The 19,553-nt window shown below is 47.7% G+C and overlaps 1 protein-coding gene across 1 annotated transcript; it reads left to right on the top strand.

Moving 5' to 3' along the window:
* Positions 1–1,802: 1,802 nt before the first annotated feature.
* On the top strand, positions 1,803–7,033 carry LOC123154543 (protein SMAX1-like). Its single transcript, XM_044573239.1, has 3 exons — positions 1,803–3,199; positions 4,752–5,016; positions 5,105–7,033. Exons 1-3 carry the CDS (start codon positions 1,989–1,991, stop codon positions 6,692–6,694), a joined length of 3,066 nt encoding a protein of 1,021 aa, XP_044429174.1. The 5' UTR covers positions 1,803–1,988; the 3' UTR covers positions 6,695–7,033.
* The last annotated feature ends 12,520 nt before the right edge of the window (positions 7,034–19,553 follow it).

The following is a 19,553-nucleotide window of genomic DNA, read 5'->3' as shown; positions in this document are numbered from 1 at the left end:
CAGATATTGTTCCTTTTCGTTGACTCTTGTGTTTTCGAGCTTATGTATTCGAGCCATCGAGACCCCTGATTTGTAATATAAAGCTTGTATTTTTAATTTATGTCTAGAGTTGTGTTCTGATATCTTTCCGTGAGTCCTTGATCTTGATCGTACACATTTGCGTGTATGATTAGTGTATGATTGAATCGAGGGCGTCACAACATTTGGAGATGCCCTTGGGATGCTTTTTAGGAGCCATTAAAGATGTCTACTTTTTATCAGGTATGCTCACTAAAATTGGTGTGGTACGGATTTGGACATGCATGTTAAATACTTGTATATTTGGCATACAGGTCAAGGCCAACTCCAACGTACGACCCAAATGGTCCGGCCGCGTCCGTTTGGGACTAAACGGACACAAAACGCGGCCCAGCGCACGCCGGCAGATGGACAAATATCTGTTTTCTGTCCGCTTTTGACCCATTTTCGGTCCAAATTTGAGTCGTGTTTGTGTCAAAACAGACAGGCGGACGGGCGCGACGCGTGCCCTTGTCCTTCCCTTGCCCGCCCATCGGGAACACAATTGCCCCTTTTCTTCTCCCCCTCGCCCCCACCCTTGCCATAGCCCTCGCCGCCATTTCTTGGCCGCCTCACCGCCTAGCCCAGCTGACCACAGCACGACGGTCGGACCTATACCTCTCTCACCTCGGCGCCGGCGGTCAACCGCTATATCTACGACCGCGGGATTTGACGCATCCGGCCGCCTGCGGTTGCGTCTTACCATGGATTGGCCGGATAATGGGCCGCACAACCATGGCAACGCCTGCGCGTCGCATGCAGGTCCTGAATCCACCTCTGGCCGCTCAGATCTATCCCATCGACGATTTGCCGGCAAAGACACGGCCGGCCTCCGTCCGGGCTCGGACCTGGCCCAACGACTAGTCGATTCTCCGTTGCCGCTTATAAAGTGCGACGACTGTTCCCGACAGGCCGTGCGCCGCGTTTTGACCACGACGAAACATCCTGGATGGGTGTTCATCAAGTGCAAAAAAGATAAGGTGCATGCTTCTTTTAATTCGGTTTTGCTCCTGGATTCGGCCCATGTTCGGCAGCTTATATTTGAACTTGTGTGTAGGATGGATGCAAGTCTTAGTATTGGGAAGAAAGATACATCGATCTATTAATATCACGGAAATTGGTAGATGCTCGTGCACTCCTAGCTAGAATAGAGGTCGGAGATGAGACTAGAGATGGTATTATATGTGAAGCAACGCCTACTTCTTTAGAATTGAAGAAGAAAGAAGTGTGCAAGCTTGAGAAGTCGCATATCAACAATGGAGACATAGATAATATTAATCTAATTAGTGAAAACAGTTATAGAAATTGAATATCTTTTAAAATGTCTAATTGTGATTCTTGTTTTATTTAATTTTGCTCTCGTAGCAAAGAATTGGTGATTCTTATTTCCGTTGATGAAATAAAGAAATATAATGGCAAAAAAATTTATACATGAAGGCACCGGCCAGCCGTTGACCATATGCGGCCGTGCATTAAAAGCACGACCAGCACATCACGGAAAATTAGATGAACACCGTTTCATTGCCATCTCTATACGGACGAAATTCAGACAAAATGGATGTGTATTTGGGTCGCCCTTCAGAGTTGGCTTGATAGAAGCGGTAGAACATGTCATGTCTCCCTGGTAACACTGGCAATTAACTAGTCTAGTGTAAAATGCTGAGACGAAGCGAAATCGGAGACGAAGATTCTATTCGCCTCTCTCTCTCTCTCTTCCCTTTTTCCTCGTAGTGGTCTCGTTACTTCCGCCTCCTCCCACCGTCTCCCCTCCCCTCCCCTCCCCTCCGATACACCCCCCTTTTTCGCGCTCCCGGTTCATCGGCGTGCCGCACCATCCCAAGACGGCGGCGAGGAACCTAGGTGAAGAACACAGAAGAATTCGTGCCCTTTGATCGATTGATGAGCGGAAGGCCGCGGCGGCGGGGACGACGATGAGGGCGGATCTCAGCACCATCCAGCAGACGCTCACGCCAGAGGCGGCGGCGGCGCTGGCGCGAGCCATGGACGAAGCGGCTCGACGGAGGCACGTCTCCACCACGCCGCTCCACGTCGCCGCCGCGCTGCTCGCCGCGCCGGCTGGCCTGCTGCGCCAGGCCTGCGCGCGGGCCGTGGCCGCGGGAGGCGCTGCCGCTGCCTCTGGTAGCGCCGGCGCGCACCCGCTCCACTGCCGCGCTCTTGAGCTCTGTTTCTCCGTCGCGCTAGACAGGTTGCCTGCCTTTGCGGGGGGCGCGATTGGAGGCGGGGCCGCTGCTCCTCCCGTTTCCAACGCGCTCGTTGCGGCTCTCAAGCGCGCGCAGGCCCAGCAGCGGCGGGGCTGCCCTGAGGCGGCACAGCAGCCGCTCCTCGCCGTTAAGGTGGAGCTCGAGCAGCTCGTGCTCTCCATCCTCGACGACCCTTCGGTCAGCCGCGTCATGCGCGAGGCGTCCTTCTCATCTTCTGCCGTGAAGAACACCATCGAACAGTCTCTCACCTCACCCTCCCCGTCGTCTTCCACCGCAGCGTCTAGTCCTGTACCGACGCCAACCCTCTTCTCCCCATCCCCTTCCTCTCTTCTGCGCGCCGGCACCGCCAACGCATACATCAACCCTCGTCTGGCGGCTGCGGCGGCTGGAGCCAGCTGCGGGGATGATGCGCGCAAGGTGCTTGACGTCATGCTCAAGCCAGCGCGCCGCAACCCGGTGATCGTCGGAGACTCCGGACCGGACGTGGTGCTGAAGGAGGCCATTCGAATAATCCCAACGGCCAGCTCTGCTGCCCTCGCTGCAGCCAAGATCCTGCATCTGGAGGCGGAACTCACCAAGCTTGCTGGCGACAAGGTGGCGATGGCGGAGAGGATCGGGAAGCTGGGCGCCGTAGTCGAGAGGCTCGTCGGCGAGCACGGCGGGGTGGTTCTTGACCTCGGGGACCTGAAGTGGATGGTGGAAGGCCCTGCCGCGTCGTCCTCTGAGGGTGGCAAGGCGGCCATTGCTGAGATGGGGCGTCTGCTCAGGCGTTTCGGGCGCGGTGAAGTGTGGGCCGTGGCCACTGCAGCGTGCGCCACATACCTCAGGTGTAAGATCTATCACCCAGGGATGGAGGATGAATGGGATCTCCAAGCCATGCCGATTGCCCGCAGTACACCGCTTGCTGGAGCTGCTCTGAGGTGCGTCCGCGTTCGTGTTCTGATTCTTTGTTAGATCTAACATGTCTGGTCTTGTTAATTTCCTTGTTCATTTGATTACTGCTTAGTCATGCCGAACCAAATTATTAGTTACTCTGCAATTGGTTCATAGCCGGTCCCAAGCCCGGGTAAAGGAGGAGGGTTGTGATAGGCTTGGCGAGCCAACGTAAAAACTCAGCCACTCTTATGGAGAATAACGTGAGACTGGTGTAGCTGGTTAGCCTGTTCGCTCATCAAACTTGAGGTCTCAGGTTCGATAACTGCACTTGAGCATAATTTTGCCAACTAAAAGGCGACATGTTCAACAGTTAGGTGTGGCGGAGATGCGTATGTTGAGATGGATGTGTGGCCACACGAGGAAGGATCGAGTCCGGAATGATGATATACGAGATAGAGTTGGGGTAGCACCAATTGAAGAGAAGCTTGTCCAACATCGTCTGAGATGGTTTGGGCATATTCAGCGCAGGCCTCCAGAAGCTTCAGTGCATAGCGGACAGCTAAAGCGTGCGGAGAATGTCAAGAGAGGGTGGGGTAGACCGAATTTGACATGGGAGGAGTCCGTTAAGAGAGACCTGAAGGATTGAAGTATCACCAAAGAGCTAGCTATGGACAGGGGTGCGTGGAAGCTTGCTATCCATGTGCCAGAGCCATGAGTTGGTTGCGAGATCTTATGGGTTTCACCTCTAGCCTACCTCAACTTGTTTGGGACTAAAGGCTTTGTTGTTGTTGTTGTTGTTGTTGTTGTTGCAATTGGTTCATAGGATAGGAAAGTCATAGGAATAAGAAAGTCATAGAAAATGAGATGACATGTATCTGAAGGAGCCGGATCCTCTAACATGCTCAAGGGATGTCACAGAGCTACAGTGTTCGTCTTGTGTAAAAAAGACAGGGAAAGTCAGGAAGCTTATGAAATTGAAATAGTTCTTTTGAAAAGAGTGAAATGAGTATTTCAAAAATTGAAATGAGTCTTCTAAAATTGAACTTGGTATGTCACGAATTGAAATTGATCTATTAGAAATGGAAACCTGTCTTTTGAAACTTGAAATGAGCACTGTTCATGGGCTAAGCCTGAAGGGAGGTCAGGTTACTGTAGTTTACCTGACTTCCCTTCGAATGTTAGAGGATCCAGCTCCGTATCGGAAGTCCTATGAATAGGAATAGAAAAGAAGATGCCCTTTGGTTCACATCATAGAATTTTTTCCATTGAGTCTAGGCTAATGTTTATTTTCCTATGATATGTGGAGGATAGGAAGAATTCCTCCATAGGAATAGGATTCTATTCCTATAAACCAAAGGGCTCTGAAGGAATTTTTCCTATACAAATCCTATCCTATGGGATTCCTACATACCAAAGGAGGCCTGATTTTTTTTTGATGATGGAAAACTTTGATATGACAAACAAACAGGTTTTTAGTTTAGGGCAGTCGGCGCTACTCTACAAACGTTGTTGCTTTTTTGTGTAGCAGTGGTAGCCTTGTAGTCTCACTCATTATAGTTCAGTTCCACAGATTAACGAGTTACTAAATTTTGTTAGGCCTGGAAGCAGTGGAAGTCTCAGCAACTCGGTGGGGATGTTATCACCAATGCTCCGGCCTTTGCCGGTGACACCAACACCTCTCAGATGGCCGCCAGGGGGTGGCCATACTCAGATGGTGAAGCCAGCCATGTGCATGCTCTGCAAGGGTGGTTATGAGAGTGAGGTCGCCAAACTTGCAGCGGAGCGGACGGCAGTATCCGTACCTGAGGCTGCTAACCCTAGTTTGCCACACTGGCTGCAGCGGACCAATGATCAAAATCAGGTTTGTGTTTTTTCCATGTTTAATCTCGACAAAACCAACTCTTATTCTATCGAAACCTGATTGGTATAATCCTTCTCTTTTTGTACAGTCTAAGGCACAAGAGTTGAAATGGAAAAGGAGCACAGATGAGCTTGAGAAGAAATGGCGTGAGACCTGTGCCCATATCCACTTGACCCATGCTGGAGCGCCAGCACTCTCCGTGCCATTGGCCTCGTCCGGAACATGTCCACGTGTTGAGGTCAAATTGCCTATTGCAAGGGGTGCTGTTATTCAGACTCTTAAGATGAACACTAACCGGGATAAGCCAGCATCCAGCCCGATAGTTGACCTCCGCAAAAGCCCACCAGGAAGCCCAGTGAAAACTGATCTTATGCTTGGTCGCTTGGACCCTGCCATCAATCCTACTATGGATAAAGAGCGGAAGGAAAATTATGAGGGGCTAACTGCCCTGCAGAAGGCTAAGATAGCTGGAATTTCAGATATTGATTCCTTCAAAAGGCTCATCAAGGGGCTGACAGAGAAGGTTAGCTGGCAGTCTGATGCCGCTTCAGCCATTGCTGCTGTTGTTGTACAATGCCGATCTGGAAGTGAGAAGCGTCCGACCCTTCGAACAAGAGGTGACATGTGGCTCATGTTTGTTGGCTCTGATAAGGCAGGTAAGCGGAAAATGGTGAACGCGTTGTCTGAGCTGATGGCAAACACGAGACCAGTAATTGTGAACTTTGGTGGTGACTCCGAATTGGGAAGGGCTAAGAATGATGGACTGAACATGGGTCTCTGGGGGAAAACTGCACTTGATCGGGTCACTGAGGCAGTTCGGCAGAACCCATTCTCAGTAATTGTTCTGGAATGCATTGATCGATTGGACATAGTTGTTCGTGGAAAGATCAAGCGGGCAATGGAGACTGGTCGTCTGCCGGACTCTCGTGGCCGTGAGGTCAGCCTTGGCAATGTCATCTTTGTTCTTACCACCAATTGGGTACCTGATGAACTTAAAGGGCCGGACGTTGAGTCTTTACTACAAGGTGAACTAAGAATGTTGGAGATGGCAGGCTCTAGTTGGCAGCTAGAGCTCTCGATTGGGGACAAGCAGGCCAAGCACCGAGCAGATTGGCTATGTGATGATGTTCGCCCTGCAAAGGTAGCAAAAGAATTGTCCAGTAGCCATGGTTTGTCGCTTGACCTCAATTTGGCAGTTGGTGCCTTGGATGACACCGAGAGTTCACATAATTCTAGTGATGTCTCAGTGGAGCAAGAGCAAGAGAAAGGGCAGCTTGCAGTACTGTGTTCGACGCCTGCCCCTGACTGCGATCTATTGGAACTCGTTGACGATGCCATTGTGTTTCGACCAGTTGACTTTAATCCATTTCGGAAGACTATTAGAGATTGCATATCAGCAAAATTTGAATTGGTCATTGGGAGCATCAATTCATTCAGAATCGATGAAGATGCCATTGACCATATGGTTAGCAGTGTCTGGCTGACTGATGAGAGGTTTGAGGACTGGGCCGGAGAAGTAATTATGCCAAGCATTGAACGATTGTGGCGCAACGTGAAGCATGATAGCGCTCGTGCTGTCGTCCGCCTCGCATTAGTTGCAGACGAGGCGTTGCCAAGGTGGGGTGAGGGAAGGGAAGGGCTACCAGCGACCGTAACGATTGCCATCGATGGAATGTAGAGGGCATTTGAGAAAGTAAATTCTTTGTACGGTAGATATGTAAATACAATACTTTGGAGATCTTCTGCTATAAGCTTTGTTGGGGGGGGGGGGGGGGGGGGGGGGGCGACGGACGGACTATGTGAAGCACATAGGACACTACCAAATAGGCAGGAGGTTATAGATTTTATAACACCCAAATATGTGGTCTATAGTTTCGATGATATTTGTAGCTATGTTCCTTGGAAAGAAAAAACAATATTTTATTTTACCTCTCCTAATGTTCGCAAGGTGGGTGTGTAGAGGCAATACAGGAAGTAAATAAATACTGAACTCGCTATGTTTTTCTTGGCCCTGAAACCAAATCCGCTCGGATCGGTTCTTGTAATGCATGTCTTCCAGTCATTAGTCAAGTTTCATAGATGTGAATACATGGAACGAAGAGTTAATCTCATCTTTTACCTCTTTAGTTTCACATTTCTGCCGGCAATTACCCCTATGTTATAACAATTCCTTCGGTTTAGAGAAATTGGTGCAAGTTTTCACCCGTTTCAAACTTCTATATAAGTTAGTTTTTCTTGTTCTAGTTTTTGTGAATGTGTTGGGATTCTTGCTTGTGTTCGAGAGTATATGGAAGAATCTCAAATCTTCTTATTTGCCTTTTAACTTTCTGCGGGCTAATAAAGTCAAACGGGGTGAGGAGGTGATACATCATTTTTTTTTCGATAGCTGTTGTGGTGGTACCGGAGACAGGTGACAGGCGTTGGTGTTAAGCTCAGAGATGTTTTACTATCTTTTTAGTTTTGTCATGTCGTTCTTACATGACTTGTGCTTTGTTCTTTATGATATGAATGGGACACGCATTACCATGCAAAAATAATAATAATAAAGTCAAACCTATAAATGCTCCTCTGACTGGATTGGTGCCTAGTGTAAAATGCATCTATTCATGACGTGGAGAAACATGACCCTTAAATTAGCCAAAGCTTCTTTGCCCATTATACTAATATTAATATTTTCTGATATTTTGTTCGGTTGTCCTTTTTGTACATCGTTTTCATGATTGTAGTCAGACATGAATCTTCGCCATACCGTGGTCCTTATCGAACCCTACTTTCACAAATTTGCCGAAACTTTATAAATGAGAATCCATTGGCACATATCCTTGGTTTCTCACGACTTTGCACTACGACAACTTTTCGCACTAGATACTTCTCTTCATTTTTCGCTCTATGGAACACGTTTTTTTTGGTTAAAGGTTGACCATACGAATCACTATCACTTGTTGCTGCTATTGCTACTCGTAAAAAAAAATGTGGTGTGTATTCTTCTTTGTTGCTTCCTGTGTTATCCCTCTTGAATCATCAAAAGATTATACCTGATGAAAAATCCAATAAATGTGTTATTGTGTTTTTGTTTCGATGAGGCATCCGGCCAGTTATGGTGGCTCCGTGCCAGAAAGCTCAACCACCCCTATTGAATTGCTGGCTGTTTAGTTTTTGTGGCAGGATGTGCGCCACCAACACCCCGTTTGCTGTTGAATCATGTTGTTAATCCCCCCTACCCAACCCAAAACAAAGGAACCTTTTGGTCTATAAACCAAATGGCCACTTTTTGGCCTAACTGTAGGCCCACGTTGATGTGGCTGATCACCAACCCAAAACAACTTGGAAACATTCTATGCTTATTTATAATATATACAATTCTTGCCACTTGTGAAGCATATTTCAATGGAATCTTTGCCTGAGTCACAGTGCGAAATGATATCCCGATTTTTTCGTCAATAGTATAAGAAGCCGTTCCATGCGACGGGCCATGGATGAACTTGACAATTCATAAGCGGTGGGTCTACTTATCACTTTATCAGTGGGATTACGTATGTCCGCCCTGAGTACACCATCGATTTGTCATGTTTACTTTAATCACTCTAGTTGGCCTCCAATGGGGAAATCCAGTATCGCTCCGAGCGCATCTGCTCTCTATATCTGGACCACTTAGCTGCTCTGAGATCCATGAAAGCATGAGTATTTTGGTCGATATTCCATGTCATAAATCATGTGTATTTCCACGAAAATACAAAGGTGAACATGGCTCCACGCGCACCCATGTGAATAGTAAATTCAAGAAGTATACTAGAAAAATTGAAAAAAAATCTAAAAATTTGTGTAACAAACTTGGTCGACTATTTTACTCACATATGAAATATTATGAAGTATTGACATGAGTGGTATTCTTAGTGAAGAAAATACAAATGAGACCTTATTATTCATTAAACATTGTTTTAATATAGCTTTGATTTTATCATTTCTCTCTTAGAATAACAAGGATGTAATTTCTTTATGAAACTTCTTATGCGGGGTATATCGGTTGACTTAGTACGTTGCAAAAAATATTCAGATTTTTTTCTAGTATAGTTCTGAATTTACTATTGACTAGCACGTATGCCCGTGCGTTGCAATGGGAGACCTAATTGTAATGTCCACTAAAATATCCATCAGCATGGCCCAACAACACCCGAATGTGCTCGTCCACGGCAGAGGGGCGCACACTGAGGTCTAGTAGAAATTCATATGAGTAGTACATTACTTTTTTGCGGAGAATATTAGTAGTACATTAAGAAGCATTCCACACAGAGAATAATTTTGGTACGATTTTTATACAGCGATTCTGATCTTAAAGAGCCTAATTTTTATTTTTTTTCATACCAAGACATTATTAGTAAGTTGTAACAATGTTTGAAATTCGCAACAAGTCGTCAGAAATATTCTCAATAAAAGGATTATATTAAAAGAATACTCTCCTTCATATATTGTTGAATCTCCTGTTTTTTTATCCCCGCTTGCCACACCCTTTATTCCCTTCTTTATTTATTACTCATATATGCCCATTGAAACCGATCATTCATACTCCCTCCAATCCATATAGGCCCTCCTAACATACTTCATATTAAAGGTTATATTGTGTGTTAGCATTTTCCAAAATACACCATTGCAATTAATTAGGTTAATTAACGTTATGCCCTAAACATAATCTTAAAGTGGTTAACAAGAACAAATAATAGCACGGTTCAAAATTACGCATTTTCTGATTAAATTATATATACAAATTATTTTAATCCGAGTTATGGTTGCAAAGTTATAGCATTATCATGTTTAACCTATTCTTTCTAAATAATAGAAGGCCATGGACCTAAATGGGCCGAAAATGGAGCGAACGAGGCAAACACGAAATACTAATCCGCGCCCAGGAGCGCAAGATAGTGGCTACCGCAGTTGGGCCAAATCCCAACAGAGAAAAATCACTTAATGTTGGGTCGTGGGTTACATAAAGAAAAAATCAGGGGCTTTTTTGTAAAACTTAAACGTATGACTATAGACATGCACACACTTTATTGGTAGGTATAGATAAGGATTGCGCGTGGTTTACCAGATCCGTGTCCTGTATGTCCACTCCTTTTTTCCTCATGTTAGATCTTGCCGTCCAGTCTAATGTGTGAATAATATATGTGGGTCCATGTTTTCTCTCACACAAATTTTATATTCACCGTTACAACTCTCCTCATTCTGCATTGATTGCCTACAAGATTTGTTTCAAGTCAAACAACACTAAGTTTGACCTAATTTATATTAGAAAATACTAACATCAGCAATACTAAAGTTATACGATATAAAAATTAATTTCTTGATGCATCTAATGACATCGATCTCGTATTGTCAATGCTGATATTCCTTCCTATAAAGTTGATCAAACTTTACAAAGTTTGAGTCATACAAATTTTAAATACAAACCAAAACAAACGGAGGAAGTAGTAGCATCTTTGATTTTGAAGTTTTCTAGTACCTATCACATCACAACGACGACTAAGAGCATCTGCAACCACAAATAGCAAACGTGAGCTTCCAAATGTGCACGAACGCGTCCGTTTGCGTTTGCCGACAACACCCTGTTAGCGCCCATATCTCACACTTCACAATCCCACTCCCCATTTGACGATTTTCATTTCCATACGAGATATGGAACATCCATGATATGCGTAGGAACTAGGAAACTACCACATACACTACTTGTAATCTTATATGTCAATGATGTTCTTGCCAAAACCACTGGCCTTGAGGTCAGTGGCGGCCTGGGAAATGGCGGCGCCTTGTAGTCATCGTCCTCGGACGCCAAGGCCTCGTCGAGCTGCATGTCAGGCTCGCTGAGGACTAGACGATTGGCCTCCACCTCAGAGTGGATGGAGTCGATGATGGCATGCTGCTCTGCCGCCTACTTCGCTTGGGAGAGCTCGAACTTCGTGAGCACGTCCTCCATGCTGAATTCGGCCTGCTCCGGCACCGATGCCTGCTCCTCCTTGTCAGATGGTTCCTCTTCTGTCTCCTCGTCCTCCCCTCCGCACCCACCTCATCCTACTCCGCCTCTTTCTCCTCCTACTCTGGCGCCTCCTCCTCTGGACTATCCGAAGGCAGGCCAGTCGCAATGCATGCAGCATGATGCATGGTGCATGCCTCCTCCTCTTCCTGACGCTCCAGCATCAGGAGCCTATAGTAGGTAATCTTTCTATGGACCATGGTGTCGCCCTCATCGGGTGACCTCATATTTGAAGTGGAATAGGGAGAGGAAGGGTCATGAGCGGCACTGACGAGAGGGATGAGAATTGATGTAGAGTGGAACCCTATACGACCGATCTTTCACAAAAGGAGCGGATCCCACGAGGAACACGAAGAACACGAGGGGACACATGAGGGAAAACACAAGAGAATCACTCAAACCAACAAGATTAGGTCACACATATGCTAGATCCTCGAAACACAAAGAGATACACGATCCAAATGCAACAAAGGATGATACATAGGGTAACCGGTTCTTCTCCGTGAGGAGGCCTTGAATCCGCGAGGGATCTTCCCGTGAGGGGTCTTGTATCCAAGGTGGATCTTCTCTGAAGAGGTGACAGTCCCTCGCAATGGAGTAGATCTGGATGGATGAGCGAAGCTCTATCTCACATATGAGCTAACACAACGCTAACCCTAGAAAGATGGAGGAGAATGAGTATATATAGTCTAGGGGGGCGAAGGGGTACATGGGCCTCGGCCCTACACTGTGCGCAGACAGGGAAGGCCGGATGTGAAAGGATCGAGAAGAGGTGTCTAGAGGGGGGGGGGTGATTAGACACTAAGTGCCAAAAGTTGCAGTTTTTAATATTCTTAAGTTTAAGTGGAGTTTAAGCACAAGTTTAACAAACACAATACATATCAAGCAAGCATGCAATGATTATATGAGCAGCGAAAAGTAAAGCATGCAACTTGCAAGAATGTAAAGGGAAGGGTTTGGAGTATTCAAACGCAATTGGAGACACGGATGTTTTTGTCTTGGTTCCGATAGGTGGTGCTATCGTACATCCACGTTGATGGAGACTTCAACCCACGGAGGGTAACGGTTGCGCGAGTCCACGGAGGGCTCCACCCACGAAGGGTCCACGAAGAAGCAACCTTGTCTATTCCATCACGGCCGTTGCCCACGAAGGACTTGCCTCACTAGCGGTAGATCTTCACGAAGTAGGCGATCTCCTTGCCCTTACAAACTCCTTGGTTCAACTCCACAATCTTGTTGGAGGCTCCCAAGTGACACCTAGCCAATCTAGGAGACACCACTCTCCAAGAAGTAACAAATGGTGTGTTGATGATGAACTCCTTGCTCTTGTGCTTCAAATGATAGTCTCCCCAACACTCAACTCTCTCTCACAGGATTTGGATTTGGTGGAAAGAAGATTTGAGTGGAAAGCAACTTGGGGAAGGCCAGAGATCAAGATTCATATGGTTGGAATGGAATATCTTGACCTCAACACAAGTGTAGGTGGTTCTCTCTCAGAAAATGTGTATTGGAAGTGTAGGTATGTTCTGATGGCTCTCTCCATGAATGAAGCATGGGTGGAGGGGTATATATAGCCTCCACACAAAATCTAACCGTTACACACAAGTTGCCAAACTCGGTGGGACCGAATGGTTAAACTCGGTCGGACCAATTCAGCAAACCTAGTGACCGTTAGGATATTCGGTGGGACTGAGATGCAACTCGGTAGGACCGATATGGTTAGGGTTAGGGCATAACGTAATCTCGGTGTGACCGATTACACAAACTCGGTGGGACCTATTTTGGTAATAAGCTAACCAGAGGGTTTGCATTGTAATCTCGGTAGTACCGATTGCTCAAACTCGGTGAGACCGATTTTGGTAATGTACATACACAGAGAGATTACAATCCCATCTCGGTGAGACCGAGATCCCTATCGGTGAAACCGATTTGCTAGGGTGTGGCAGTGGCTATGACATCTGAAACTCGGTGGCGCCGGATAGATAGAATCGGTGGGGCCGAGTTTGACTTTTGGTTTAGGTCATATGTGGATGTGGGAAGGTAGTTGAGGGTTTTGGAGCATATCACTAAGAACTTTGAGCAAGCAAGCCATTAAGCAACACCTCATCCCCTCTTGATAGTATTGGCTTTTCCTATAGACTCAATGTGATCTTGGATCACTAAAATAGAAAATGTAGAGTCTTGATCTTGAAGATTGAGCCAATCCTTTGTCCTTAGCATCTTGAAGGGGTTCCACATCCTCTAGTCAATGCCACTCCATTGTTGAACTTATTTGAAACATACTAGGTAAAAGTGTTAGTCCGACAAGAGATATGTTGACATTAATTACCAAAACCACCCAGGGAGCACTTGTGCTTTCAGGATGTCCGGGCTTTCGCGAGGGGCCGGATGTCCGAGCTGTCAGGGGCGGCCTTGACGCACTCGGGACAGAGGACGCCGGATTTCTAGGCTTGGCCGGATGTCCGGGATGAGGCTGGATGTCTGGGGCCTGTAGGTACTTGGTGGTTGTCGTTGTGGACGCTCCAGGGGTCGGATGTCCGGGGTCATGTCCGGATGTCTGGGTCCTGGAAGTTGCTCTTGACTCCTTCCATTGGTTCTCCTCATCTGTGAACTTGGGGACTTGTCCGTCTTCACGTGCATCTTTGGAAGGGTCCTCTTTGTACCTAATCATGCACAACATTCCAGACTTAGGTAGTAGCCATGTCTCGAGTGGATCATATGTGATATCACTAAGGAAGGAAGTCACCTCGGTCTCGAGATCTCTAGCTCTAGCTCGTGCCATAGGTCCTCTTGGCACTTGGTGAGATGATGATAGGTCCATGGGGATGACCATAGGATGCTCCGCATCATCTCCCCTCCCTTGGGAAAGATCCGACCTCGGATCGAAATCTTCATCACCATGGTAGGGAGAGAGATCTTTGACGTTGAAGATGTCGCTCACGTAGTACTTGTCTCGTGGAATGTCGATCTTGTAAGCATTGTTGTTGTAGCGTTCAAGCACCTTGAAGTCTCCATCCGCTCATGGTAAAAGTTTGGACTTGCCTTCGTTGGGGAAGCAGTCCTTGCGAAGGTGTAGCCACACAAGATCTCCAATGTTGAATACCATGGGGTGCTTGTTGAGGTTGAGCTTGGTCGCGAGTCGTTGTACTTGGCGCTCAATGGTGTGCCTTGTATCTTCGTGCATCTTCTTGAGATAGTTGACTCGGGCACTCGCGTCCATGTTTGAGCACTCTTGTAGTGGTAGGGGAAGAATGTCCAATGGGGACAACAAGTTGAAACCATAGACGACCTCGAAGGGGGACTTGCCAGTAGTCGAATGTCTTGCTCGGTTGTAGGCGTACTCGGCGATGGTTAGACACTCCTCCCACTCCTTGATGTTCTTCTTGATCAATACGCGAAGTAGAGTGGAGAGTGTGCGGTTGGTCACCTCCGTTTGGCCATCGGTTTGTAGATGGTATGCCATGGAGAAAAGTAGCTTGATTTCGAGCTTGGCACATAAAGTCTTCCAAAAGTAACTCAATAACTTGACGTTGCGGTCCGAGACAATCGTCTTTGGCACTCCGTGTAGGCGAAAGATTTCCCTACAAAAATATTTGCAATGTGTGAATCATCGTCTATTTTGTTCCAAGGAATGAAATGAGCCATTTTTGTGAATCGGTCCACAACAACAAACACATAATCCTTTCTATTACTAGTTCTTGGCAAACCGTGGACAAAATCCATGCTAATATCTTCCCATGGGTGATATGGAATTGGAAGGGGCATATAAAGGCCATGAGATTGAGCTTTAGACTTAGCTTTTCGACATGTAGAACATCGGGTGGTGAAGGATGAGACATCGCGAAACATGATGTAGGGTAGAACCCTAATCGCTCGATCTTTCACGAAAGGAGCGGATCTTGCGAAGAACACGAGGAACACGAGGGGGAAAACACAAGGGGAAACACAAGAGGAAACACTAAACCAACACGAATAAGTCACACATGTGCTAGATCCTCGAGTACATAAGGAAAGATACATGATCCACAGACAACTAAGGACGATACAAGGGTAGCCGGTCTTCTCCGTGAGGAGGTCTTGAGTTCTTCCCTAAAAGGGATCTTGAATCCGCTTGGGGGATCTTATCTGGTGGAGGCTCGAATCCCCGAGGAGAAGGTATCCAAGTGGATGAGCAAAGCTCTCACACAAAATATGAGCTAATCCTTTGCTAACCCTAAAACGTAGGTAGGAGAAGAGTATATATAGTCTAAGGGGCGAAAGGGTACACGGGCCTCGGCCCAAGTTGTCACATCCCTAGCTGCTGGTAGTGCTCTAGGCTAGCTTCATGTGTGCATCATGTCTATATTTTCGAAACTTGAACTGAGGAATTTTGGAAGCCTCAAAAACTTAAATAAAAGAGGGGCAAAAACCCTAGAAATCTCATTCATTGCTCCAAAAATGCCCTTTTAAATGTTTGATAATTTTTGGTAAGGGTTCTGGTCCCAACCAAAATATTGAACATTTTTAAGGAATTATTTTTGGGACTTTGGATTTAATTCATTAGCTATTTGAATTTGAATTATATTCATATAATTAGAATATAATTTAAAATACCCCGGAAATATTTTATAAGCTTTTGGAAAAGTCCATCTAGCAATATAAAATATTCAGAGGAGTTTTTGGCATTGTTTGAATTATTTTAAATTCAAAACAGTGGCAAAATAAATTAAATAAAACAAAACAGAAGAAAAAAAAATAAAAAGAGCAGAAGCCTACCTAACTCACCTGCAGCCCACCTGGCGCCCACCAACCGGCCCAGCCGGCCCAACCCACCTCCTCCCCCTTGTCCTCTTCCTCCTCTGCCAGGAGGACGAACAGAGGCGAGGCGTGGCGCGCGCCCGAGAGGCCTCGGCCACCTCCTGCTTCCTGGCCACCTCCTGCTTTCCCCGGCCTCCCTAGCAACGCCACGACGAGGCCTCGTGTCCCCTCGCTCCTCTTCCTCCCCCGCTGCATCCCCTCTCTCCTCTGTTCCCTCTCTCTCGCCCGGACCGAACGGAGCCGCCGCCACCGACGAGCTCCCTCGCGGCCACCGCCACCCCCCTCTCCTCCCCGACGCGCTCCTGAGCTCCGCAGTGCCTCCCTCGACCTCCCCGTCGGCTCACGCGACCGGAGAAGCCCCGAAGCGCCGTCCCGACGTTTTCCCCCTCCTCGGCCACCGAGGACCGCCGCTGTCGATTCGCCGCCTCCGACGCCTCCCCGAGCTCCCCGAGGCCACCGTCGCAACCCCTGTGAGCTCCTCTATGTTTCCCCTCTGACCCCCTGCTCGTTCTCGTGCCGTAGCTGCCGTCCCCGCAAGCACCGAGCTCCGGCCATCGCCAATGGCCGGCGAACCTCGCGCCCCGGAGCTCTTCGCTCGCTCCAGTAGCTCCCGCGTGCTCTCCAGGTTCCCAGGGTCCCGACGCGCTCCTCTGCTCTCCGGCTAACGCGCTGCAGCCACCGCGTCGTGCTGGCCCAAGCTCCGGCCGCCGCCTCGCTCGCCATAGTTGCTGCTACCGGCCACCCCAGCCGCGGCCACAGCCACCGCTGGATGCGCCGCGTCGCGGACGTTCCAATGAGCCAAACCGCGCGCCAAACCATCGCCCCTAGCTCGAATCCGAGCCGCGCCGCCGTGCGGAATGGTCGCCGCCGGCGATACTCCGGCGACTGCCGACGTGGCATGCTTAATTAGCGCTAATGACGCCCTAATCAACCCCCTAGGCCACTGACTGTGGGCCCCACCCCTGGTCAAACCTCAGTTAGCGCTGGGTTTGACCGGGATTAGCTCCTGTGTCACTGACGTGTGGTCCCCACACGTCAGGTTTGACCTGGGGCGCCCAGTTGACCCTGCTGACGTCACTGTGACGTGGTGCTGACGCCATAATCATTTCTGGATTTAATATTATTCAGGAAATTCCAGAAAATGCCTAAAACTTCAATAAATCATAGAAAATTAACCGTAACTCCAAATTAAATAAATTATATATGAAAAATTATCAGAAAAATTCAAGGAATCCATCTGTACCATTTTCATGCATGTTAGAACAACTTATAGCTGCTGTATAGCACAAATCAATTAAATGGCATTTGAATAATCACATATGGAGTTTGAATTTGAATCTTGTATTCAAACCAACTTTATTTAATCTGTTGCTAGTTGCATTAGCTCAAAACACATTCATTTTGCCATGTCATGATCATGCATCATATTGTGCATTGCATTGATTGTGTTCCCTTCTATGTTGCCGGTATTTGTCCCCTCTCGATAGACGTGATACCGATGATGTGATCGTTGACACTGATGAAGACTCAATGTTATCTTCAGAAGTGCCAGGCAAGCAAAACCCCCCTTGTTCATTCCGATACAATCCTACTCTCTCGCTCCTGCTCCCTTTTACTGCACTAGGACAACATCGATTCATCTGTTACTTGCTGCGGTAGCTGAACCCCTTTATCCTTTGCATGACCTGTCATTGCCACAGTAAATAGATGAAACCCACTAGCATGAGTAGGAGTTGTTTGAGCCCTGTTGTGCCTACTCATTCATGTTTGTTTGTCATGCCTGCTACTGCTTAGAGTTGAGTCAGGTCTGATTCATCGGGGATGAATCAGAGGTGTGTGAACATGTCCTACTGTGTGTGAGCTAAGTGTGTGAACACGATTTGGTAAAGGTAGCGGTGAGAGGCCATGTAGGAGTACATGGTGGGTTGTCTCATTGCAGCCATCCTCAGGAACTGAGTTCTGTGTTTGTGATCCATGATTCAGCTACTACCACGCATTGGGCCCGAAACCAATGGACCCTCTCGGCTTCTTGATCACCCTTGTCCTCTGTCCAGGAGTTGCAAGTAGTTTCTGGTGTTTGTAGTATGCTGGAGGCCGTGCGCAGCGCTGACCGTAGGGGTGGGCTGTGATGCGGTAGGCACGTGGCCGGGTAAACCGGGCGCCCGTTTGGTGTCACGGAACCCTGTTCACATCGTTTGGGGCTGTGAGCGAAACTCCGGCCGGATCTCCTCATGGATGGAACCCGAATAGGCGATAAACCTGGACTAGAGACTTGAGTGTTTAGGCAGGCCGTGGCCGACACCCACGTTGGGCTTCCGCTTGAAGGTTGCCGAGTACATGTCGTGTAAACGGCGGTAAGTGGTGAGAGCGTGTGTGAAGAAGTACACCCCTGCAGGGTTAACATCATCTATTCGAATAGCCGTGTCCGCGGAAAAGGACTTCTGGGTTGCTTATATCAGTTCATAGACAAGTGAAAGTGGATACTCTAAAATACGCAAGATAAGCGTGAGTGCTATGGATGGCGTTCTCGTAGGGATACGGGAGCGGATCCATAGTGGTGTATTGATATGGTGAATATGTGGACTCATGTGCGCCACCTCAAAAGAGTCGCTTGCAGTCGTAGTTTAGGATAGCCACCGAGTCAAAGCTGGCTTGCTGCAGTTAAACCCCACCATCCCTTTGTTGATAATGATGCATATGTAGATAGTTCTGATGTAAGTCTTGCTGGGTACATTTGTACTCACGTTTGCCTATTTTATGTTTTTGCAGAGAGACTTCAGTCTCACTAGTAATTCCGCGTGGTCTTCGACGTTTAGCTTGTTACCTCAGCTACGATCTTGTGCCTCGGCAGGATCTGATAGATACTCAGGCTTCTCAGCCTTTTTCATTTATAGATGTCTGTACCCAGACATGATAGCTTCCGCTTGTGCTTTGTTTTGTATGCTCTGAATGTTGGGTCGTGAGACCCCTGTTTGTAATATCTCGCTCCTCGGAGCCTATTGAATAAATTACTTGAGTCGTAGAGTCATGTTGTGATGCCATGTTGTGTTTGCACATATCGAGCATATTGTGTGTATGTTATTGAAATGCTTGGTATGTGTGGGATCTGACTATCTAGTTGTTTATCTTTAGTAGCCTCTCTTATCGGGAAATGTCTCCTAGTGTTTCCACCGAGCCATGGTAGCTTGCTACTGCTCCGGAACACTTAGGCTGGCCGGCATGTGTCCTTCTTCGTTCCTGTGTCTGTCCCTTCGGGGAAATGTCACGCGATGAATACCGGAGTCCTGTTAGCCCGCTACAGCCCGGTTCACCAGAGTCCTGCTAGCCCAGTGCTACAGCCTGGATTCACTCGCTGATGACCGACACGTTCGATGCTGGGTCATGGATGCCTGTCCCTGTAAGTCTGTGCCACTTTGGGTTTACGACTAGCCATGTCAGCCTCGGGCTCCTTATCATATGGATGCTAGCGACACGGTCATATACGTGTGCCAAAAGGCGCAAACGGTCCCGGGCTAAGGTAAGGCGACACCCGTGGGAATACCGTGCGTGAGGCCGCAAAGTGATATGAGGTGTTACATGCTAGATCGATGTGGCATTGAGTCGGGGTCCTGACACAAGTCGCTGCGCGCAGGCAGGGCCGGAAGTTCCGGGCGCCGGAGGTTCCGGGCCAGGTTTCGGAAAGGGTCCAGCCTAACTAGAGAGTTGGCACGTGGGG

Source organism: Triticum aestivum, chromosome 7A, assembly GCF_018294505.1.
Source record: "Triticum aestivum cultivar Chinese Spring chromosome 7A, IWGSC CS RefSeq v2.1, whole genome shotgun sequence".
NCBI classification, from domain to species: Eukaryota; Viridiplantae; Streptophyta; class Magnoliopsida; order Poales; family Poaceae; genus Triticum; species Triticum aestivum.
This window is presented reverse-complemented; position numbering and strand designations above follow the sequence as displayed.